This window comes from Mya arenaria, chromosome 1 (assembly GCF_026914265.1).
Source record: "Mya arenaria isolate MELC-2E11 chromosome 1, ASM2691426v1".
NCBI classification, from domain to species: Eukaryota; Metazoa; Mollusca; class Bivalvia; order Myida; family Myidae; genus Mya; species Mya arenaria.
In genome coordinates this window covers 57,554,861-57,581,147 of record NC_069122.1, presented here as the reverse complement: position 1 = coordinate 57,581,147, position 26,287 = coordinate 57,554,861, and the positions used below count along the sequence as shown (strand labels likewise).

Here is a 26,287-nt window from a genome sequence, read left to right as displayed (position 1 = left end):
AATAGTATATATCATTCGATATGTAACAACGCAAAAACATTAACATTTAAAAGTCACATTACATCATATAGTGTCGAAAAAGTGCCACGTTGCATTAATTATACATGTTTAAGATGGGAAACCATATTTTATCACGAGTTTGAAATTATTACGTAACTTGGAAACCAGCCGAAGCTTAGGTGGCTGTCCATAAACTAGGACAAAACATGTCTGAACACTTCTTTTACAAATAACAAACACCTTTGCCGGGGCAGGCTATGCGATAGAAATCTTAATTGCTTGATTATTTTATAATCGTTATATCCCAGCTTTGAAAAGTAGTTATCCCGGAATTTATTCCCTTTTGTTCTTCAGTCATGTTAACTATATATCTGTTTTTGTCTTGTTTATTTTGTGCCATTTTTTTCTGCCCAATATAATTATTCAATACAAAGGAAGTATTTAGTTCCATGATCTGCAAATGTTCATGTCTATTAAACTAAGTTTGAGTTCCCTCCCTTGGTGGCATTGTTTTTTCAGTTATCAATACACAAACCAGATCAGCTTTCTCAATCCAGCCAGTGACATTTAATTATCAATTATAAAACACTATCTGAATTGGCAGACCAAACTAGATACCCTGGCTGAACCCATTCAAAATTTGGTATATTTATATATGGGTTTTGTACCTAGATTTATCTCTTTAGTTTTGTCAGTTAATGTTCTCAAAATGGAAAATGATAGTAATCAAAGTGAAAATGGAGTAAAACAAATACGATTTAGTGTCAGAAAAGAGAGGAAAGCGTTCAAAATTCTGGGTGTGTGGGGGGGGGGGGCAAAAAGAAAGATACCAAATTATGATAGATATATGACAAGGTAAAATAAATCCAACTCTAACATATACAATTGAAGTGAAAAAGGAAGATATGTGCAACTACAAAGACATATTATATGAAACGTAATTGAGTATGCATGAGAAGAAAAGCCGTCTGCTAGCTGCTGTGACTTACTCATTCTTGGGCTATTTTTAACAACTGTGCATATTGCTGACAGGTAGTTTGTATTTTAAGCCACGCCTCCAAATCCTCGCTGGGTTACCAGCGAGAGTTGCCGCTTGCATACAATCTAATTTTAAAGACCTGCAATTTCGAAAATTACCACTGAATGTTTTTTTGGAAATTCCATAATGTGAGTATATATTTACTCTATCCGCGCAGGTAATTTAAACATTCCTTTCTACAGAAAACTTAAACGTATCACCATGAGGGGAATAGTGTTAATTATTTTACTGTTGGCTTTAATTCACAGGTAATTTTTATTGCACCTAATTTAGAGTCCACAGTATGAGCCCAAATGTTCATTTGTGGTCAACATTATATTTTGTATATTGAGAGGGCAGTATATTTCTTAGGGTTTCCAAATATTTATTTACTAAATCAGCAGTCAGCCGTTATTGATGTTAATTAAGTGAAGCGGTAGAATTAAACTGTGACTTACCCAGTCAGTGAGACATGGACGTTTGTAAAACAGTTTGTCTCAAACAGACATGCAAATAATTGAAAATCCTGTACTATGGTATGTGTTTCATACACTCATATACGAGTATTTGATTCAGTGTTTGTATAAACACAAAACATGGCATGAAATTATTCACATTGGATAATAGAAAAAATGTCATGTTTATTTACTACATCAATGTATATCATAACCTTAAGTTATTATAAGGACACACCGGTCCATACAATTTCGTAACTAGTCACGTGAAGTTAAACCAAATTAAACAAGCAATGCATCTTTGACTATGAACTTTTTTGATCTGTTACTTTAATAGGTCTATGCATAACTTTCAGCTGCAGAACTTGTACTGAACACCAGCCGTACTCCTGCAGTGAACAGAAGACCGTTACCGAGGTGACAGTAGGCTGGTGCTGGAAATTTTGGCTATTATTCCGATGCAAAGAGGAGCAGTATGTCATGATTATTAACCTATTCTGTCGAAATTGTACAAACAAGTACAAATATTAACTCAAAAATTTATAGTATAATAAACGATGCCGCTTACGTTTAGTAACAAGGAAGTTTTTGATAAGGGAATTCATTCTTGAAGAACATAAAATAAACAAGTTTAATCTACAGGAGAATTTTACATAATTAAGAACCCCCCTTTCGTTAACATTTTCAGACACCAAATGTACAAACATAAAATAGTTCTCAAACATACCTCGATTGATAATTCAAGTATTTATTGTACACAGCGAGACAACGAAAACTGTGTCCAGTACATGCCACCGATCAGTTTGTTGTGATGGATATAGTCGAGAGAGCTCTTCGGGAAAATGTAAAGGTAAAGATGTGGTCTTATAATTTCGCATCGCTGTCTTCTTGTCCTTTCTTGCTGTTTTGTTTGGCTAAAACCTGTTAACAGTGAACTATTAAACAAGGTCACAGTAAATTGTAGACTCGTTCCTGATATTTTCTTCTAACGTTTTTGCATTACGTTTAAAATTGTTCTATTACAGCTGTTTGCTTTGGGTCATATACCTGTCCGAACGGCGGGTCCTGTGTTGCCCCAAATCAATGCGTTTGTCCAAGTGGATATGTACGCCCGAAATGCGAAGGTATGTACCGTTGCTTCGAGAAATACTTGATGGATAATGAAGGAAATCATTATTGAATTCGATCTTATATTTCTTTCTTTTATATTTGACGCTTAAATAGTTAGTTTAACTGTAGTGAGTGGGGTTCGTATCAACTCATACGATTGGTATGGTTATTTTCTTATCTATCTCATTTACTAAAAATTCTACAATAACTTTAGTATGATTTGATTTTTATTTTCCTGTTACGAACTATTTCAGACTCACTGTTTTTAATATTTATTTCATAGTATCTTTCCATCATTTTTTACACAAAAATAAAAACATGTTGTAGCTTACTATTTTTGACACCAACAGCTATTGTATCTAACATAATTATTATTAAATATAGATGAAAATGAGTGTTCCGATAAGAACGGAGGCTGCACTCACATCTGCGTGAACACCAAAGGTTCCCATCATTGCTCGTGCCCGCCAGGGTTCATTCTGGACTCAATCCAGCTGACATGCAAAGGTAATGTTAATGAGAGAGAGGGAGAGAGAGGGGGGGGAGAGAAAGAAAGAGAGAGAGAGAGAGAGAGAGAGAGAGAGAGAGAGAGAGAGAAAGAGAGAGGATTTGTCATTTGTCGCTATCATATAATCAAAAATGATTCAACGAGTTCATAATAGTGACTTCAGATCCGGTGAAATGAATATTTACATACTTCTTTAAAAAACAACTTACTGAAAAGGTCTTCAATACTGACATCGGGAACTTGCTCTAAGTGAATTTAACATAAGCTTTTGTTTATTTTACAGACGTAAAGGAATGTTCCGTTAACAACGGAGGCTGCGCACATACGTGTGTTAACACTGAAGGCTCCCATTATTGCTCGTGTCACCCCGGCTTCTCTCTGAACTCGGACCAGCTGACTTGCAGGGGTAAGATAATTAGAATTTTTTTTAATTTCAATAAAGACTTTTTGGTGTGATCATACCATTTACATATTAAAGAGTCATCTGTCATCAATTTTTCTCATAAGGGAATCTTTTATATATTCATTTATTTATAGACCACAATGAGTGTTCCGTAAAGAATGGAGGCTGCTCGCACACGTGTAACAATACCGAGGGTGCTCACCACTGCTCTTGTCCTCCCGGGTTTACCCTGGACTCGGACCAGCTGACTTGCAAAGGTTAGGTGACCTGAAAACACTTAATTGATATAAAAGAAATGTCTCCGTTATGTATTGCTCTCTATAATAGTACAAATTGCTATGTTCAAACTATGGTGTGTGACGTCTTTCCTAGAGCTTCACTATACTGTACATATCAACTGATTAATGGTAATTAATTGTGATTAATTTTCCAATCATACTAGTACGGTTATTATTTCATGTGTTTATCGTATGCGCATAGTATATTGTATATTATTTTTTGTAGCCGAAGCAACCACAGCAACCACACCGCAAGTTACAACGCCAGCAGATTGTGGAAATGAAAACGGAGGTTGCTCCCACTCCTGTATCGGGATGAACGAAACCGTTCAATGTACTTGTCCATTCCTTAAGAAACTCGCTGACGACAATGTCACATGCATAGGTATGAGTTGCGTAGCATAACTAGTCTTAATTTGTTTAAATGCCTTTGATAAAATTAAATATTCACACAATTATATGCTAAGCATACACATCATTAAAACACTTCTGCCTAAAGATGGAAGACTTCGCGAAAAGGGTGACATGTGTGTAATGAAATCCTACTTAAGAGACATTTCAAAGACTCTCTAAAATTTATTACCACAAGTGAATGGAAATTATCTCTGGGTATGAATAATTGCAATGTTGTGGGCCTGAATTAAAGGCATCAATTAAAAACATTTGTTCAAATTAAAGTGTTTTTTATTTAATTTTCCAGATGTTATGGGCTTTTATTACGGACTTTGCTCTTTTTTGGCTGTGTGTTTAGTGGTAACCACGGTTCTGCTGGCAAGGAAATGGTACGTTCATCTGATTTGTAATCAAACATACTCAGGCTCTCTTAATTGATCTAAATAATGATTTACATTTGTGCAAAATTTATTAATTGTGTATAAGCTTGTTTAAACCTTTATGGCTTCAAAGTGCAATTACTAGAAGAAAACCGTAGATGTTTTTTTTACTCTTTCAATATTTTAAGTGAATGTTATTGATATGACAACTTTAGAATGTTGGGCTTTAAGTACATGGTCTATCAAATATTTGTCGACACAAGTCATTTTAAATATATCAGTGACTGACTAAAATGCTCGCATTTATATTGGCCTAATGTTTAATGAAATTTGCAAAATCATAACCAAATATCTTCAACTGGTAGGTGTGTCAGGCGTTGTGGCGGATCGCGTGGAAACCAACGGCCGACTGCTGATGAACAGAAACTATTTGTAACTTCAAGCCAGGAATATGGCGATGAGTTCAAAAACAATAACTTGCAGAAACCGCCACCTTATAAAGAAACAATGGATGAAAATGATCTACATATCTAAAAGAGAAAATATTGATGCGTTAGCCGAATTATTCTTATCTTATTGCATTTAACTGTAATTTGTCCTATCAGAGGGTAAGCGACAGGAACTAATTAATGTTCATGTAGTTGACTTTAGACAGCGATGTCTTCCGACAAGCTGGCAAACAAACATGACTTTTGTGCCATCCGGTGTATATATTTGACCTTATTATACATCCTTTAAGAATATCTGAGTTAGGACAGTTCACAGAACGTCTCAGCGTTTAAACTGAAAAAAAAGAATAATTTTTGTTCTTTTTTCTAAATGACCTTTTCGCTGTGTCGCTGCAAGATTCTAAAACACATCTCTTGATTGCGCGTTAATTTACAGTAATCTTATTCCTCTTTTTAATACATTTTTTATAACAAAAAAAGCATTCGTTTCTGGTTTTGTATTAAATATATATATTTTGTTATCACAATAAAGGTACATCATCCGTTAGCTGTAATAGTACTATGTAGTTACTATAATCTCTTAAAACTCTCACTTTGTGCGGCATTACTTTCTTATTGTCATGTTGTATGTGTTACCATAACATGTATATATGTTTGTATTGTTGATACTTTAATAAACTATGACACTTTTTGGAATCATTATCTTTTATGTATTTGTTTCTCAACGATAAAGAAAGGTTTTTGCACAACTATATTGAGCTATTACTCTCATTAGTACGCTATTGAGGTTATTTTCTCCCACCTCAGATAAGTAGATCCAATAATTCAGCTGTGCTAGAAATTCTTATCTTGCCCACGGGCGAAGATAAAATGCCCGTATGCAACTTCTTTTTAATGGTCTCCACATTGTAATTACCTCCCTTGTTAAAGACTGTCGCCTGTAGCATTATGGAAACATTTTCTTGTGGTAATATTAAAACGCTAATTAATTATTTATCGCTTCAAATGTCACCATAAAACAGTTATCACGCATATTTCAAGAAATAATGCTTCACTCTTCTTAGAACTATTTAAAGACCGATTTGACTTATAACATCATCTGAATCGCTGCGCGCATATCCATGAAAACCACGAATTATCGCATATCCATGCGCAATTATTTTTACTAAGCACAAAAGAGTTCCAGAAAAAAAATCATTTTTACTTAATTTTGATTCACTGAGGTGGGAGAAAAGGCATCTACCATAGCCGCTCGTGTAAGATAGGTTCATCCCGACCCTCATGCAGGGTGTTTTGCGGAAACTCGGTAAACTTCGTTTCCGCAAAACACCCTACGCTCAGGTCGGGATAAATCTATCTTACACTCTCGGCCGTGGAAGATACTTATATTCTCCCACCTCAGATAGGTAGATCCATTAATTTAACCATGCTAGAAATTCTTATCTTCCAAAGGGCGAAGATAAAATGCCCGTATGCAACTTCTTTTAATGGTCACCACATTGCAATTACCTCGGTAAACCTCGTTTCCGCAAAACACCCTACGCTCGGGTCGGAATGAACCTATCTTACACTCTCGGCCATGGAAGATACTTTTAATCTCCATTCGTGATATTGTGGGTTATAAAGAAATGGCACATTCTATTACATTACTTGTGCATGGCATCGTCTCGACTCTTGCCATTTTAAATTATTGAGTTCGTCTATAGGTAGTCTATGTCTTTCATTTAGCACTGTAAGATTGCCGAGATGAACGAGAAAAAAGAGATGTTTTGTGACTAGAACGTTTTCACTTTAACCATTCGATCTCTGATTCAATGTACATTGGCGTTGTATATTTTGCTAAATGTTATAATTTCATGTTTCCTTGCTTTTGATGTTTCGTAAGAGTAATACCGAGTTATTTACATTATAAATGCAATTCTTCAGTAAAATGAATATTATTGTCCAAATCGGTATAATAGTTTTGCATTACAGGGTCACACCCTGGTATTATGCACATATAAATCATCAATGATCTACAGAATATTCGTACATGTGGTGAAAATCCATAAGTTAATAAACGCTCATTTATCAAAACCTAACTAATAAAATAACAACAAGAACTTTTGTTTAAGGATACTTACTGTTTGTTTACTTATAAATGTTTACATTACTGGTATTATGCACCGATAAATAATTAATGATATACAGAAGACAGACTTAGAAAAAATGCTTACATCGTAATTCTTGCAAGAGCATGTCTAAATATTTTCGATCTTGTATGTTTTTGTATCCACTTGCATGCAATATGTGTTTTGTGTAATTGTATAAGTGTAAATAAATACTGGTTAACTGACCACAATCTACGGTGAAGTCTGGCGAGTTCTGTTTCTCCGAATCTTCGGGAGAAAAGTCATACGATGTTGAGATTTGTTACGATGCATTGCAAAATTAGTTTGGTAATAGTACGATTACACGATCCGTCGTTCTGTGTCACGTCGTGATCGGTATGTAAACACGTACTTGTTTAGACCTCAAAACGTTTAATTTGGTATTTACCTTATTTATATACATTCAAATAAAGTCCCTCTTTTGCTGATATAGATAAGCGCCGTGTGAAATCCAAATCTCCCGAAACCCACTCTTATGACTAGATTGGTACATGTAAATCTTTTGATTTAAAGTGCATTCCCCAATAGCCTTATATGATATATATGGTTATTTAAAGCTCGCTCTCATAACAGGGTCATGCTTTGCGTTGAACGAACAAAGGCATTCCTCTTTGATCACGAGTTTGGATAGACCTAATTTCTGGGATCCCAGTCTGAACTGAGTTGGCAGTATGCTTTTATTTATGGACATTGTTAAAGCACTAAAGCACATGTGCGTTTAAACGGTAGCTTTAGATAATTACGTTAACATTTCTATGTACATTATTTATAGTATATAAGGTGTATCTGATTTTGCAGGCGATCTTTCGCTTTTGTAATTGTAAAGAATGGGCGCAGATGTACCATGCGGTCCATCAAAGAATTTACGGAAAAACAGTAGTAAGATCTGGAAATTTAATTATGGACTAAGCAAGTGTCAGAAACCGAACGAACATTTCAAATTTAAAATTCAAATAAACATTGTCTTACATTTTCACTCTAATTGTTTCAAAGTACAACTTATTACGACCAGAATTTAACAATACTTTAGCGTAAGTCAATACGCACAAAAAATATTCAAAGATGCGCAGTTTGAATGAGCAATGTTGGAAATGTGCCATGTCCTTGATTATTATAAAACCAAAAAAAACCTCAATCAATATGTGCATTCCGTCGATTATATAGAGACATAAACGACATTGATGTCCTTTGCCATTGTCCTTAACATTCGAAACTCCTCGGTTATTTACCATCGAAAAACAACCTCGGGTGTATCCGATGAACGGTTTACAATGTCAGAAATATTTACCTTTAACTGGGCTGCAAGTAGATCGCATAATAATTTTGATTTAGCAGTTAAACTTAATGACTTTGCTCTTGGGTTTCTTAATTATTTATGGAATAATACACTTTAGTGTAATTATTTTAACTAAGATATACAAATAAATCAAACATTACAATTGATTAATACTATCATTCAAAATTTACGAACTATTCCTTTTATGTTCTGATAAATTGCTGAATACAATGACTGTAACATGAAAGAAGTCATACTATGTATGTTATTGTAATAATATTCTCATGATATTTTTTCATTTGTCTTCTAAAAATGCGTCTGTTAAATCACTCTGGAATAGCACATCCCTAATAAAACTGTCCGTTTTTTGTCAATACCGAAATATAATCTAAGCTTATGTACAGGATACATTATTTTGTTATTTGGTAAAAACCGTCATGCACTGTAACCCATATCTTACATAATTTATCACGGTAGAACGCAGAAGAGAATGCATATTAGCTTTACTCGAGTTACTTCTGTTGCAAAGGACACGTCTGCTTTGTGTATATTCATAAAGACATGCAATTTTGAAATTAACGTCGGAAGTTTCTATGGAAATTCCACGATGATTCTATAATTGAGCGTTCTGCGCAGTCATTTTGAACAGTCGAGACTTTGATATCTGAAGTATCAATATGAAGGGAACAGTGATTGTTATTTCAATATTGGCTTTATTGCAAAGGTAAAAACAAAGTTTATTTTCAATACAGCTAGATTTAACTTACTTTTAATGTTTGGACTTTACTTTGACTAATTTTACTTCACTTTAATCAATGATCAAAACTCTACACTGTGTCGGCCAATATTTAATATACTGCTAGCGCATCGCAATGATAACTGTTTAGGGGTATATTTTAAACCTTTTGACATTGTTATGTATCTGAAACCCAAACATCGTCAAAAGACAGTATAATATGCACAATTACGAACTTTTCCAAATACTTATATTGTCAAAATTTGCTCACAATAATCCAGTTCGGAACGTTTCTTTTTTACATATGTGTAGGTTTCCAGTTCATATTAACATTTAAAATATCATAATCAAAACATTCTGAAGACTGATTTATTGCGATTGAAATATGATTCTAATTTAGATTTTGTGCATTACTTTTATATTGTAATGTTATATACACATCTTTTAAGCGTGACATCTTGCACACAAAACGAGGCCTACACCTGTTATAAACAAGAGACGACTACATATGTGACCTACACCTTGTGCTGGGAGTTTTGGAATCTTTTCCAATGCAAAGAGGAACAGTATGTCAACAATTAAACTAGTTTGTCAAAGTATTAAATGAAAAAGAACAGCAGCCAATTGTATAAAAGTTGGTTAGATTTAACCGCTGGTTAAAGTTGTCCAGCGGTTAAGTTTAACCAAGTTGGCCATTTTATCCAAACCGTTTATCCGTTTGTATAAAGGCAGAAAATGCGGCGGCTAAGTTAACCAACTTGGACAACTTTAACCTAGCCAAAACTTCATAAAAATACCCACAATGCACTGGTAAACAAGGTTCCGGTCAGTGCGTGTTTACCGCATTTTTCTGTTAACATCATAGACTTGTTTGGCATATACAACGACATTACGAAAAGGTTGTTGAATTTTAATGAAAAAAAAATACCCATCAAATCCATTACACATCCAATATCCATTAAGTAGCGTAAACATGTACCTATTACTTTAATATACACCAATATATAGGGCTTATGGTGTACCTTTGAAAATGAAAATGACAAATGAAAATCTAATATATGTTATCATGGTACAGTAAACTTAGTACCAATTTAATAAAATCGCACTTACCTATTTCAAGTGCATATTTCCTCTTTATAGAATTTTGTGCATCGGCAGATTTAATGACAAACTTCATTAAATCTGCCCAGCATATTAAAATGGTAAATATTCAACCAAATACCTGAAAAAACTGTCAACAATGTATACGCTCCTTCTGTCAAAAATAGTTTGATAAATATTACACATGCAACATCTCAACGGATAAGCTCATTCCGGAAACAGGGGTATTTAACTTTTAATGTGCACAATATTGTTGATATTGCATCAAATAAAAATGCATGAGCATGCAAACATCATTCATATAATCTTCTTTAATATACCGTAACAAGTTTTAAGTGAATACCAGTGGCCAATAAATTGTATTTGCTAACCCGAAATAAAAAGTGTCACTTTCATTAAAATGCAATGGCTTCGTCCATTTAAGTGTGTGTTTTTTGTAGAAGATGCCATCTACGGAATGTATAGTCAGTTTCAACTTTGTCCTTGAAAAAATCAAATGAGTTTTGTATGGGACCATTCCTTTTGATACTAATTTAATATATTTATCTTGTTTTTATATGTTGACATTATATGTTATTCAAAGTTGACATTAAAACGTTTAGTTTTATATGTTATTCAAATTAGTATTATTATTCAAATTTAAACTCATTTATATTATAAGTGACTTTTGGTATCAGTATCAGTACAGAGAAATTATTAGTTTACAATTTAACCCTCTCAGCATAATACAATGTATTATTAATAACTTATTCTCTATATGGCCTTAGATAAACCATTGCGTGAATTCATTTCCACTTACCAGGACCACAAAATCAACAGATATGAAATATAATTTATTTTCTTTATTTTCATAAAACTATGTAAATAAATTCAAAGTCAGTGTGTAACAACACACACATGTATTTAAGATTAATAAAATCTTTAATGTTAGTGTTGAAGAGACATGCAAATTTATTTTACAAACAACAAGTCAATAAAACCACACTCTAGCAATAATGTATTTATTTTATCATATTTGTTATAAGATTTTTTTTAAAACCAACCATTCATCATTTATACAAAATGTTCGTTACTATCCCCCCGCCCCTTCGAAGAAGAGGGGTATATTGCTTTGCACATGTCGGTCGGTCCGTCAGTAGACCAAAGCTTGTCCCTATTGACTTTGGGGGTCATCTGGTCAAGGTCAAGGTCACAGTAACCTTTAACGCATAAAAGTTAACAAATCTTCTCCCAGTGAAATCTCAACAATGCCTGAATCTATGATCATCAAACTTGACATGGAAGCTGGGCCTGACCAGGAGATAACCCTTATTGATCTTAGGAGTCATTGGGTCAAAGATCAAGTTCACAGTGACTTTGAATGTGAAAATGTTTCAAATTCGACAATGCCTGCACCCATGGCCCTCAAACTTGTCTTGGAGTTGTGTCTGACCTGTAGATGACCCCTTATGATTTTAGGGGTCATCGGGTTAAAGGTCAAGGTTACAGTGACCTTGAACGAAAAAAGCTTGTCTGTGTGATTACTTGTCAATGCCTGCATCCATGGTCCTTAAACTTTACATTTATATTTTTGGTGACCAGCTGATGACTCCTATGGGTTTTGAGGTCGTAGAGTCAAAGGTCATGGTCAAAACACACTCTATCCTCAAACATTGAATGGTCATAATCTTAAAACTGCCTCAACGGCATCCAATGTCAGTGACAAATCAGCTGTCATTTCGGTCCATGCATATTTCATACAATTGTCAATATAATCCTGACAACATGGCGCTCAAGGGGGGGGGGGGCCATAATGTTTGACAAACATCTTTTGTAAAAACTATTTTTACAGTAAATGCAGTCCTGTGTCAATATAATTAATGTCAAATACTGTTGTTTATTTTCCAATTCAGCCATTAACTGTCAAATGAATAGTTTACAAAGAAAATCATTAAGAGTGAAATTTAAATATAAAATGACTATTTTGGTACATTCCAATTAAAAACAATAATCAAACTAAACATTGTTTCAACATGACAAGTGGTATTTATTATTTCTTTTATATAACACTCCCCATTAGTATGATAATTTGAATTGCAAGAAAAAGATCTAAGATATCAAATTTGATGGATAATATAATAATTAACAATAATCATTTTTTATTTAACCCTATCAATACAAGATAGGACGTTGACAATTAAGCCCTCTGGGAGCAGCAATTTGAAACGTTTTCTATTCCTCTCATGAACTTTTAAGTTCCTGTTTGTGGTGTTTCCTAAAACAGGAGTCTGTCAGATGAACTTGGTCATCAAGTGGCTAGTACCGCTACACTCTGAAGAATAGTAAAATGAATATTTTAAATCATAACAATCGTGTATGTGCGTTTAAATAGGCATTTGAACATATTTTAAAGGTAGATGAATGATATTTTGCCAATGAAGGGAACGCCCCTTTAAAACACCATGAAAACTAAACTATATAAGTTACAAGAACTGGAATGTCAAAACATGATTTTAATGCAACAGAATGCAATTTGGTCTCTATAGTACTCAAATGTTCAAATTTAAACTATTTAATAAGCAATAAAGCAGAAGTATAAAAATCCATGCTTTACATTTGAATGTTCCTGTAAAACTTTCCCTTAAGTGGAGTATTCAAGACAATTTGACATCAGGCAGTCAAACAGACTTACAAACAGATATTCAACATATTACCCATAACATGTGATAGGGTAGGCATTCTTAATAATTCCTATTAAGTATTGCTCTCACTTTATTTTATGATATTTATGTTCATTGTTATCAATGAAGGTTGAATTATGAAGAAGCCAATTATTATATATAAATATAAATGTATTTTCTTTTATTCAAATGACTGTACTGAGTATACTGCTATATTTACTGAAATATGTTTTCAATTTCACAATATAGTTTTGTTAACAATCTAACCTGATAATGCTATGTATATCCTTACTGCTCGTGAAGTATTAGATCTGGTGTTGGTTCCATTCCCTGCTGTAGCAGACATATATATGTGTAGAACTTATCAACACTGGTTCTTCTGACTTTGGATGGTAAAACCACTCAACTGAAACATACATTTATTATATACAATAAGAGATAAATAATGTATCTGTCTTTTTATCTATAACATGTTATTTGCAGGATACAGTTAGGTCTCAAATCACAAATAGCTTACATTTAGTCATTTATATCACGCACGCAAGCACGCACGCACGCACGCACCCACACACACACGCACACACACTTCTTTATGTGTGGTGAGAGTGGTCTAGTGGTACAGGTGTCCGCCTCTCATCCAAGAGGTTGTGGGTTCGATCCCCACTAGGGGTACTTTCTCATGGCCTCTCAAAAAGGACACAGTACTGGTTTCTGCCCAGGAAACGGACTCGAGAGTGATCTTATAAGCTATCAGCTTTCGTCTCAATCGAGCTAAAATAAATTAGTATAAACCAATAATATAATTACATACTACTGAACAGTAGCAATTATCCTCCTGTGTGCCTCAACCAGGGTGTATTGAAAGAAAGTTGGAGAAATAGACTTTAGAATGGGTAAGATTCCTTGAAAATGACGTCATAGCTGTCAACTTCTCAATGTTTACACGCGGTTTAGTTTGATTGTAAATATGTGGAAATGAAACAAAATATGTTTAAAGCGAGGGTGTATCTATACACAGTAAGGGCGAGACCTGCAAGCAATTGTTGGTCTCGACCCAGAATCGTGACTAGTGTAAGATTATGGAATAATATGCACACAATAACAAGGTGAATATCGTTCTCAAAATGCAGCTTGTTGTCACTGTTTTTGTTTCAAGATTCCTTGGATAAGTTTTATGCATAAATTGGGTCACAAATAAGAAATTGTTTTTTTCTTACCTCTAAATTCATCACTGTCATGGATATCGATGTTATACCATTTGTTTTTTATTTAGGCAGAGTCCATGTGTCTGTAAAATCGTTGAATTAAGTTTGGAATCGAGCTTGTTTATGTCTGGTCCGCCATCTTTGTTTTGGATAAGTCAGTTAACCATACTCCCAGTGGTCGGTTAAATATTGTCCAAAAGTTAGCCGAATCACGCGCTGGTTAGGATAACTTATTTTTTATACAATCGGTTTACGGATAACTTGACCAAACCAGGGAGATAACCAAAAGATAACCGCTGGTTAGGACTTATCCACGTTTATACAATTGGCTGCAGACATCTACAAATCTATTCACCTCAGAAAAAAACTGTCTTTTCCTGACTTTTTTGAAATATGGCTCTCAATTTATCACATTGTAATTTAACAAATAATTAAACAATTAGATTTCTAGAACACTTTAGCACAAATTTGTTATCAATCTTAAACATCTCACAATGGTGATTGTCGGGTGAGCGCAGTGGCTCGATTCCCAACCTGTGCACATGTGTGTTTGAAAAGTACTCACCAAGCCGGACAACTGGGTTTTCTCTGGTGACGCTGGTTTTCTCCTTAAGATATTACCAATAAGAGGGCCTTAGTTTAAAGTTAACATAGCTTACTTGCCAATCGTTGTAAAAATATAATGCTTAAACTTATTTTGTCACTTCCTTGTTCTTTAACAAAGCACAATTACAAAAACTGTGTCAAGCACATGCCACCGACATGTTTGCTGCGAGGGGTACCAACGCTCAAACTCATGGGAAGAATGTAAAGGTAAATTTGTTTATATATATTTACGTAGTTTGTTTAATGTTCGATGCTTCTCTGTTTTTAGTGACTTTGAATACATATATTGATTTCAGTGAAACACACATCAATGTGCAAGTGCCTTTTTCTTTCAAGTTAGTCTAAACTGATTTATATTCTAGGTAGGATATTGTAAACTGTTTTTGTGCAGACAAGAGGAAACACACCTTTGTGAGGTCGTTACCATTCGCAAAGAACCGTAGAATTTAAGTGATTCTCAGAATGCTTAAAAACCCGAATGCGTAGGAAGAAACCCTATAAAAACATGCGCACAGCAGCAAAACGCTCAATTTCTTATTTATTTTTCCAGCCGTTTGTTTCGGATCAAATTCATGCCAGAACGGGGGATCATGTGTTGCTCCGAACAAATGCATTTGCCCCAGTGGATATATCAGCCCAAAATGTGATGGTATGTGCCTTGGCTTTTGATAGTTAGTTTTTTAACACAACTTGTTTTTATTATATTCTCATAGACTGCCATTCAAACATATATCTGTACTGGAAGGAAAAACGTTTTTCCTGATATTTGGAAGCTACAAAGCATGTTAATTGTTTAACATCACTCATTTTCTACTTGCTGTTACCATATTTTAATCATAACCTTTTTTTGTATTTTTGCAGACGAAAATGAGTGTTCTGTTAAAAAAGGAGGATGCTCGCATACATGTGTAAACACTAAAGGCTCGTACCATTGCTCTTGTCCTCCCGGGTTTACTCTTGACTCGAACGAGCTCACCTGTAAAGGTAAGGTTATCTAAACGCTTTCATAAAGAAGTATCGCTTATCCTGACATTTGGAAGCTACAAAGCGTGTTAATTGTTAAACATCGCTTATTTTCCACTAGTTTTTTTTCCATATTTCAAACACAACCTATTTTTATTTTTTTACAGACGAAAATGAAAAATTGAAAACGAAATAAATATTCGATCGATTAAAAGTCCGTTTATAGACAGAGTAAATATTGAGATGATATCTAGTAAGAAACACAACATAGACACTAAACGTTTGATGCATTTTGCTTTCTTTTAATGGTGACGTCACCCGTTAAGATGACATAATAATTTTCGTTATCTGTTCATGACGTCAATTCTTGTATTAAAACTACTTTATCCAGAATAATCGTAAATCAAACAAAAGAAAGAAATACAAGTGTGACTTGTTGGTAAAAAAACAACCTGATGGTTATATTTAATAATCTGCTTAACGTATGCGATGTCCCTGACTAAAACTATTTTAAAGCCTGTGAAATGCATATCATCATATTAGATTGAAAAGGTGTACAATATTGTCATTGGGAACTTGTTATAAGTGCATCTGGAATGAGCTTTCGTCTATTTCCAGACGTAAAGGAATGTTCCGTTAACAACGGAGGCTGCGCACAAAAGTGTGTAAACACTGAAGGCTCCCATTATTGCTCATGTAATCCCGGCTTCTCTCTTGGCTCGGACCAGCTGACTTGCAAAGGTAAGATAATTCGAAAAAAATATTTCAATAAAGACGAATTCATGGTATGATCATACCATTGAAATATTACAAAGCATATTTCTTTTACGGTAATCTTTAATATACTAGTATTCATTATGAGCCCTCCCCCCTTCGAAGAAAAGAGGTATATTGCTTTATACATGGTCGGTCGGTCAGAATGTCGGTCGGTCGGTCCGTCCGTCCGTCAAGAGACCAAATTTTGTCCCAGTGATAACTCGACGATTCATGGACCTATTGTCATCGAACTTGACAGGAAGGTTGGTCCTGACCAGCAGATGACCTCAATGGATTTAAGGGTTTATCGGGTCAAAGTTCAAGGTCACAGTGACCTTGAATGCAAAAAAATTGTCAAAGCTCGTCCGAGTGCTAACTCAACAATGCCTGGACCAATGGTTATCAAACTTGCATGGACTCTGCGTTTGAACAGTTGATGGCCCCTGATGAGTTTAGACGTCATCGGGTCAAATGTCAAGGTCACAGTGACCTTGAAAGTGTAAAGGTTCTCCGAGTGATAACTCAATAATGCCTGCACCCATGACCCTCAAACTTGACATTTTGGTAGGCGGGAGACTAGAAGATTTCGAGGTCATAGAATCAAAGGTCAAGGTCATAGTTACATTGAAAGCGAAAAGCTTGTCTAAATGATCAATAGACAATGGGTAGATTTTTGGTCCTCAAACTTGCTTTTATGAGGAAACATGTTTTTCTGTAAATATAAGTCATCATCTGAACATGATTAAAAACTGTACCTACTATACTCACTTTTTAAATGATCATAATCTTAAAACTCCCTTAAAGGCATCCAATTCAATGACATATCAGGTGTCATTTCGGTCCACGCATATTTCAATCAATTGTCCAAATATTCCTGTGAATATTGCGCTCAAGGCACATTATGCTTGACAAACATCTCTTGTTTATTTATAGACGACAATGAGTGTTCTGTTAAGAATGGAGGCTGCTCGCATACGTGTAACAATACAGAGGGTTCCTACCACTGCGTTTGTCCTCTCGGATTTACCCTTGACTTGCACAAACTGACTTGCAAAGGTAAAATTGTTTAAAAAAATAATAATTTAATTGAAGACGAGTTTATGGTGTGATCATACCATTGACATTTTAAAGAGTCATATGTAATCAGCATTTTTCTCTTTAAACACAGGTCAAGGATACAGTGACCTTGAACGCGAAAAGCTTGTCCGAATGTTAACTAGAAAATGGGTAGAATTTCTGCCCTCAAACTTTAAGTGGAGGGTGGGAGTGACCAGTATATTGGCCATTAAAATTTACGTCAATTTTACTTATTCCCTGCTTTTATGAAGAAACATGTTTATCTGTAAATATAAGTCATCATCTGAACATGATTAAAAACTGTACCTACTATCCTCACTTTTTGAATGATCATAATCTGAAAACTTCCTTAAAGGCATCCAATTTCAATGACAAATCAGCTGTCATTTCAGTACATGCATATTTCAATCAATTGCACAAATATTCCTGTCAACATTGCGCTCTGGGGGCATAATGTTTGACAAACATCTCTTGTTTATTAATAGACGACAATGAGTGTTCTGTTAAGAATGGAGGCTGCTCACATACGTGTATCAATACAGAGGGTTCCTACCACTGCTCTTGTCCTCCCGGTTTTACCCTTAACCCGCACAAACTGACCTGCAAAGGTTTTATTTTTCATTTTTACTTTAAATAAAGACGAGTTCATGGTGTTGTCATACCATTGACATTTTAAGGAGTCATATGTAATCAGCATTTTTCTTTTTAATTAAAGGTCAAGGCCACAGATACCTTGAACGCGAAAGCTTGTCCGAATGATAACTAGACAATGGGTAGATTTTTGGTCCTCAAACTTTAAGTGGAGGGTGGGTGTGACCAGTATATTGGTCATTAAAATTTACGTCATTTTTACTTATTCCCTGCTTTTATGAGGAAACATGTTTTTCTGTAAATATAAGTCATCATCTGAACATGATTAAAAACTGTACCTACTATCCTCACTTTTTAAATGATCATAATCCTAAAACTTTCTTAAAGGCATCCAATGTCAATGACAAATCAGCTGTCATTTCGGTCCATGCATATTTCGATCAATTGTCCAAATATTCATGTCAACATGGCGCTCAGGGGACAATATGCTTGACAAACATCTCTTGTTTATATATAGACAACAATGAGTGTTCCGTTAAGAATGGAGGCTGCTCGCATACGTGTAACAATACCGAGGGTTCCTACCACTGCTCTTGTCCTCCCGGTTTTACAATCGACCCGCACAAACTGACTTGCAAAGGTAAAATGTTTTATTTTTTTTTAAATAAAGACGAGTTCATGGTGTGTCATACCATTGACATTTTAAAGAGTCATATGTAATCAGCATTTTTCTCTTTAATCAAAGGTCAAGGTCACAGTGACTTTTAACGCGAAAGCTTGTCCGAATGATAACTAGACAATAGGTGGATTTTTGGTCCTCAAACTTTAAGTAGAGGGTGGATGTGACCAGTATATTGGTCATTAAAATTTACGTCAATTTTACTTATTCCCTGCTTTTATGAGGAAACTTGTTTATCTGTAACTATAAGTCATCATCTGAACATGATTAAAAACTGTACCTACTATACTCACTTTTTGAATGATCATAATCTTAAAACTTTCTTAAAGGCATCCAATGTCAATGACAAATCAGCTGTCATTTCGGTCCATGCATATTTCGATCAATTGTCCAAAAATACCTGTCAACATGGCGCTCAGGGCACATAATGCTTGACAAACATCTCTTCTTTATTGATAGACAACAATGAGTGTTCCGTTAAGAATGGAGGCTGCTCGCATACGTGTAACAATACCGAGGGCTCCTACCACTGCTCTTGTCCTCCCGCGTTTACCCTTGACTCGCACAAACTGACTTGCAAAGGTATTTTTTTTATTTAAATAATGACGAGTTCATGGTGTGGTCATACCATTGACATTTTAAGAAGTCATATGTAATCAGCATTTTTCTCTGAACAAAGGTCAAGGCCACGGATACCTTGAACGCGAAAGTTTGTCCGAATGATAACAAGACAATGGGTAGAGTTTTGGTTCTCAAACTTTAAGTGGAGGGTGGGCGTAACCAGTATATTTGTCATTAAAATTAACGTCATTATTACTTATACCTTGCTTTTATGAGGAAACATGTTTATCTGTAAATATAAGTCATCATCTGAACATGATTAAAAACTGTACCTACTATACTCACGTTTTAAATGATCATAATCTTAAAACTTCCTTAAAGGCATCCAATGTCAATGACAAATCAGCTGTCATTTCGGTCCATGCATATTTCGATTAATTGTCCAATTATTCCTGTCAACATGGCGCTCAGGGGACATTATGCTTGACAAACATCTCTTGTTTATTTATAGACGACAATGAATGTTCCGTTAAGAACGGAGGCTGTTCGCATACGTGTTACAATACAGAGGGTTCCTACCACTGCTCTTGTCCTCACGGGTTTACCCTGGACTCGCACAAACTGACTTGCAAAGGTAAAATTATTTAGAAAATATTTAATTTAAATATAGACGAGTTCAAGGTGTGATCATACCATTGACATATAAAAGAGTCACATGTCATCAACATTTCTATCAGAAGGAAATCTTTTTATATATTTATTTATAGACGACAATGAATGTTCCGTTAAGAATGGAGGCTGCTCGCATACATGTAATAATACCGAGGGTGCGCACCACTGCTCTTGTCCTCCAGGGTTTACCATTGAGTCGGACAAGCTGACTTGCAAAGGTAACGTAACCTGAAAACATTTAATTTATATTAAAGCTGCACTCTCACAGATTTACCGTTTTTGCAACTTTTTATTTTTTGTCTTGGAATTAGCAAAGTTTTGCGTAAATATCTGCAAACCAGTGATGAAAGACTGTTGAAAAAAGATCAGATCGCAGATTTTCATATTTCCATTCCAAGTTTAATGTGCTATGGCTTAAACTGTTACTAACGGTTTAAGAAAAATGCATAAAACATCAATTTTGGAGAGGAAATATAAAAATCTGCGATCTTACCTTTTGTCAGCAGTCTTTTATCACTGATTTTGAGATATTTACGGAAAAAAACTGCTTGTTCCAAGACAAAAAATTAAAATGTTGTCAAAACGTTCAATCTGTGAGAGTGTAGCTTTAAAGAAATGTTTCCGTTATGCATTGCTTTCTATAATAGCACAACTTGCTATGTCCCAACTATGTTTGTTGAGTATTTCCTAGGGCGGCACTTTACTGTACATTGTCAACTGATTAATGGTCATTTTCCAAATTTAATGGTACGGTTATTATTTCATGTGTTTATTGTATGCGCATAGTATATTGTATATTGTTTTCTGTAGCCGAAGCAACCATACCGCAAGTTAGAACGTCGGCAGTGTGTGGAAATGACAACGGAGGTTGCTCCCACTCCTGTATCGGGATGAACGAAACCGTTCAATGTACTTGTCCAATCCTTAAGAAACTCGCTGACGACAATGTCACGTGCATAGGTATGAGCTTGTTTCTGTAGTTTTTCGCATACATATTGTGTAACATAACTAGTCTTAATTTGTTTGAATACCTTTGACAACATTAAATATTCACACAATTATATGCTGAGCATATACAACCTCAAATACACTTCTGCCTAAAGATAGAAGACTTACCGAAAAGTGTGACGTGTGGTTAATGTAATGCTACATAATAGACATTTCCATGACCCTTTAAAATCCATAACCTCACGTGAATAGGAATTATTTCTGAGAGTAAATAGTGTATCTTTGTAATGTTGCAGGCCTGAATAAAAGTCATCAATTTAAAACACTTGTTCAAATTAGTTTATTTTTAATTTTCCAGATGTTTTGGGCTTTTATTACGGACTTTGCACTTGTTTGGCTGTGTGTTTAATGGTAGCCACGGGTCTGCTGGCAAGGAAATGGTTCGTTCTTCAGATTTGTATTCAAACATACTCAGGCTCTCATATTTTTTCTTAATAATGATAAACATGTGTGCAAAATACAAAAGCTATATATACGCTTGTTTTATCATTTAAGGCTTCAAAGTGTTATTACGGGTAATAATTAAAATGCTTGCTTTTATGTTGGCTTAATGCATAATGAAATTTGCAATATCATAACCAAATATATTCTACTGTTAGGTGTGTTAGGCGACGTGGCGCCTTTCTTGGAAACCAGCGACCGACTGCTAATGAACAGAAACTATTTGTGGTTGTTACTTCAAGCCAGGAATATGGTGATGAGTTCAAAAACATTAACTTGCAGAAACCTCCACCTTATAAAGAAAAAATGGATGAAAAAGATATTTACATGTAAAAGCGAAAATATTACTGTGTTAGCAAAATTATTCTTATCGTTTTGCATTTAGCTGTAATTTGTCCAACCAGAGGGTAAGAGACAGGAACTAATGTACATATAGTTGACAGCGATGTTTCCACACAAGCAGGCAAACAAACAGGACTTTTCTGCCGATGATCAGGCATATATATTATATTCGATTTTATTTTAACTCTTTTAAGGATGTCTGAGTTAGGACAGTTCACACAACATCACTGCGTTTAAATGAAAGGTTTGTTCTTTTTGTCCTATCAAAATCAACTTTTCGCTGAAAGAATAAACCTACTTTTCTCAAAATCAATACATACACATGGAAAACAAACATTAACTTTGAGTGATACACCCTCAACTACTTAGTAAATAGTGCATTTCTGCAAAATATTAATTACAATTAACAATATTATAACTGTGTATTTAATAGCTGAAAACGCAAAAATATTAATTGATTGGTGAATGCTAAAAGATTTACTGCGATTTACAAAGGTCTCATAAGGTAGAAATACCGTGTTTTCTGCGCATTTTTTCGAAATTAAACTCGGTATCCTTCATAAGAAGCATTCTTTTCAACGTGTGTTCATCCTTTTGGGTAAATAAGAACAAGTGTATTAAATGTGTCAAATCTAAGTTGGGAGTAATAGTGCATCTTTGTTCTACAGAATGTCGAGGGGTGAATGCGAAAAGGTTCTAAGTGACATTAAATAAAGAAGCAGATAGAACCTATTCGCTTTCACCCCTCGATGTGAAACCCTAAATAACATTTGTTAGATAAAGTATATTTTCACACTCACTACAACATGTCTGATATAGGTTATACGCTGTCTTTCATATTATTAACTATCATATCGTTAAGAATTTGTGCCAAAACCTGAAATACTATTCTGAATAATATGACGTTTTATTGAATGCAAGTAATGCATTTCAGCTTAAAGTAAATTGCTATTATATGTTAAGCTATAAATGAAAGCTTATCAGTTCATCTCCGGTTTGACCGCGGTGATATTAGATATTGAACTATCATTTGTTAATTATGCATGATAGTGCTTGTTAGTATTCTCATTCCCCTCTTTAATATTTTTTTTATACCAAGATGAGCATTCGTTTCTATTTTTGTATCGTGTATATATATATATATTGTTATCATTATATTGGTACATCATCCGTTTGCTGTAATAGTATTGTGGTGTTGCTATAATCACTTATAACTCTTACTTTGTCTTGAATTACATTTTAATTGTCATATTGCAAATGTTATCACAGAATGTATATATGTTTGTATTGAAAAGACTTCAACAAACTATGACACTTATTCGAATCATCAAATTTTAATGTGTTTGTTTCTCAGCGATTAAGAATGATTTTGGCATAATTTTAATGGTCTCATTGTCACGGAGTCACGCTAGAGGGGATTCTTTCTATTCGTGGTTCTGTGGGTTATAAAGAAGTGGCACACTATTAGATTACTTGTGCATGGCATAGTCTACACTCTCGAGGTATATGGCACTGCAGCGTTCGTCCAACTCATATCGACGCCCATGCTCACCACATCTGTTGTTTATCATTTCATTTATTGTTCATTTTAAATAATTGGGTCCGTCTATAGGTAGTCTATGTCTTTCATTTAGCACTGTAAGATTGCCAAAGATGAATGAGGAAAAAAGGATTTGTGACTAGAATGTTTTCACTTTAGCCATTCGATCTCTTATACAATGTAAACCATACTTCTCATTGGCGTTGGTGTGGGTTATTCCATCTCAGCAACATATTTCTTTGCTCAATGTTCCAAGTTTCTTTGCTTTTGATGTTTTGTACCAGTAATACCGTGTTATTTACATTATAAATGCAAGCAATCAGTAAAATGAATGTTATCATCAAAATCAGTTTAACAGTTTTCCATTTAAGGGTTACACCCTGGTATTTTGCACCCATAATTCATCAATGACATATAGAATATTCGTACATGTGGTGAAAATCCACAAGTTAACAAGCGCTCATTTACCAAAACTTAAAAAAATAAAATAACATTTTTTGTTAAAGGATACTTACTGTTTGTTTGCTTATTTTATACATGTTTACATTACTGGTATTATGAGCCGATGAATCATTAATGATTAACAGAAGAGAGACTTAGAAAAATGCTTACATCTTGCAAGAGTATGTTTAAATAATTTCGAGCTTAACAGTTTAACAGTTTTCCATTTAAGGGTTACACCCTGGTATTATGCACCCATAATTCATCAATGATATACAGAATATTCGTACATGTGGTGAAAATCCACAAGTTAACAAACGCTCATTTACCAAAACTTAATGAATATAACAACAACCTTTGTTAAAGGATACTTACTGTTTGTTTACTTATTTTATACATGTTTACATTACTACTATTTTGCACCGATTAATCATTAATGATATAAAGAAGAGAGACTTAGAAACAAACAACATTTTGCTTACTTCTTAATTCGTGCACGTGTATGTCTAAATAGATTCGATCTTATATTGTATTTTTGTATTAACTTGCATGTTATATGTGCTTTGTGTTATGGTATAAGTCTAAATAAATACTGGTTAACTGACCACAATCTACGTTGAAGTCTGGCGAGTTCTGTTTTACAAAATTAGTTTAGTAATAGTGAGATTATACGATATGTAAAGACACTGTTCTGCCGTTCTGTGTCACGTCGTATTCGGTATGTAAACACGTACTTGTTGAGACCTCAAAACGTTTAATTTGGTATTTACCTTATTTATATACAATCAAATAAAGAACTCTTTTGCTGATATAGATAAGCGCCGTCTGAAATCCAAATCTCCCGAAACCCACTCTTATGACTAGGTTGGTACATGTAAATCATTTGAGTCCAACTCAAAGTGCATTCCCAATAGCTTTATATGATATATAAAATATAATTATTTAAAAACGCGATCTCGTAACGGGGTCATGCTTTGCGTTGAACGAACAAAGGCATTCATCTTTGATCACGAGTTTGGATCAAACTAACTTCTGGAAGCCCAGTCTAAATTAAGGTGGCAGTATGCTCTATTTATACATATTGTTATAGCACCTGTGCTTTTAAAGGGTAACATGACCTTCAGTCGAAAGTGTTAACGCTTTAAATTATTAGGTTAAGATTCTATGTACATTATTTATAGTATGTACAAGGTGTATCTTAGTTTGCAGTAGATCGTCGCTTTGGTAATTGTAATGAATGGGATGCATATGGACCAAGTGTCAGAAACCGAATTAATATTTCAAATTGTAAATTCAAATAAATATTTTCTTACATGCTCACTCTATTTGATTTAAAGTACAACTGATTACGACCAAGAATCAACGATTCTTAAATTCTTCATTGAATATTGCCCTATTTTCGCAAACTTCCTACATCAATGCTACGCACGGCATCATGTCTGAGTTCAGACTAAAATAAAACTTAACACTAGGATTTTATTCCATTATAGCTTTTGACATTACACATTTTGACAACAAGAGTGTGCTGTTTTAGCTATAAATATAATTTCCAGTATTCTTTTTAAATGACAATTTATTTGTGCAATAAAACGACTATAAATATTGCCATCTAAGTCATTGGCATTCTTCCATTCTCCCCGTTTGAGCCTCAACTCAATGAAATAAAGGCGAAGACGGCTTTCAAATGCCTCATATTGGATGTACCTCATCCATGTCTAGATCTCAACAGTATATGTGTCATATTATACAAACGTATTATTTAAATTCATTGATAAGTCAGTCAGTCGTTAAATACAAAGGACATGCGAGAAGCGTATAAACGACACCTTGTGCTGCCGGTGTATTAAAATACCTTCTATATTTAAAGACACTTCATCTCAAAGTATTGCACAATTTGCGCAGTTGTTTTTAGACGTTCAGCACGAACCATTATGAAGGACATATTTAGTTAAACCTTTTTCATTTTAAATCGTTTTTGCACTTAGTACAAAAAAAACTATTTTTTTTTATAGCAGACCTATAAACTTGTATAGAGTTAAACAACAAATCAAACAATGACCATTCTATTTATACAATCTACAGCTACAAATAATGATCATTTTTACTTTAACATCAATTGTCCGGAATATGGATTCATCCAAAATAAAGGCAAAAGAAAATCAATGAGTAAATACTGACTTAAACTGGCGACCAAAACAATAGCCATCGTACTGTTTCACAAAGAATAAGCCATATGACGGACTAAGCAAGGAATCTACTGTTACCTATCTCTATATAGCTATCTATAGACGGAACTGAATGTTTCGATAACAGCACACGGTGCTCACATACGTGCGATCACACTGTAATATTCTCGTGTCCTCCCGGGTTTACTCTTGATTCAAACCAGCTGACTTGCAATGGTGAGGTTTACTTAATTACTGTAACAACGTTTTCCTGTTATCACCAATTTCTTATGCCACCCAGCAACCACACGGGAAGTAACAGC

The 26,287-nt window shown here is 34.5% G+C and overlaps 2 protein-coding genes across 4 annotated transcripts; both read left to right on the top strand.

Annotated features, from left to right (window-relative positions):
• Nucleotides 1–1,174: 1,174 nt before the first annotated feature.
• On the top strand, nucleotides 1,175–5,690 carry LOC128240308 (multiple epidermal growth factor-like domains protein 6). The gene is made up of 10 exons (XM_052956904.1): nucleotides 1,175–1,287; nucleotides 1,830–1,946; nucleotides 2,235–2,323; nucleotides 2,499–2,597; nucleotides 2,968–3,090; nucleotides 3,375–3,497; nucleotides 3,629–3,751; nucleotides 3,999–4,157; nucleotides 4,473–4,554; nucleotides 4,911–5,690. The coding sequence occupies exons 1-10, from the start codon at nucleotides 1,241–1,243 to the stop codon at nucleotides 5,077–5,079; spliced, it is 1,131 nt and encodes a 376-aa protein (XP_052812864.1). The 5' UTR covers nucleotides 1,175–1,240; the 3' UTR covers nucleotides 5,080–5,690.
• Nucleotides 5,691–8,928: 3,238 nt separating this feature from the next.
• On the top strand, nucleotides 8,929–24,413 carry LOC128240282 (signal peptide, CUB and EGF-like domain-containing protein 2). 3 transcript variants are annotated; one of them, XM_052956859.1, is made up of 15 exons: nucleotides 8,930–9,144; nucleotides 9,606–9,722; nucleotides 14,847–14,935; nucleotides 15,279–15,377; nucleotides 15,590–15,712; nucleotides 16,310–16,432; nucleotides 17,381–17,503; nucleotides 18,010–18,132; nucleotides 18,633–18,755; nucleotides 19,254–19,376; nucleotides 19,867–19,989; nucleotides 20,123–20,245; nucleotides 20,838–20,987; nucleotides 21,334–21,415; nucleotides 21,635–24,413. In XM_052956859.1, the coding sequence occupies exons 1-15, from the start codon at nucleotides 9,098–9,100 to the stop codon at nucleotides 21,807–21,809; spliced, it is 1,743 nt and encodes a 580-aa protein (XP_052812819.1). In that variant the 5' UTR covers nucleotides 8,930–9,097; the 3' UTR covers nucleotides 21,810–24,413. The 3 variants fall into 3 exon arrangements, with proteins under 3 accessions (XP_052812840.1, XP_052812819.1, XP_052812829.1); XM_052956880.1 differs by lacking the exon at nucleotides 19,254–19,376 and having other exon boundaries at nucleotides 8,929–9,144; XM_052956869.1 differs by lacking the exon at nucleotides 18,010–18,132.
• Nucleotides 24,414–26,287: the final 1,874 nt, after the last annotated feature.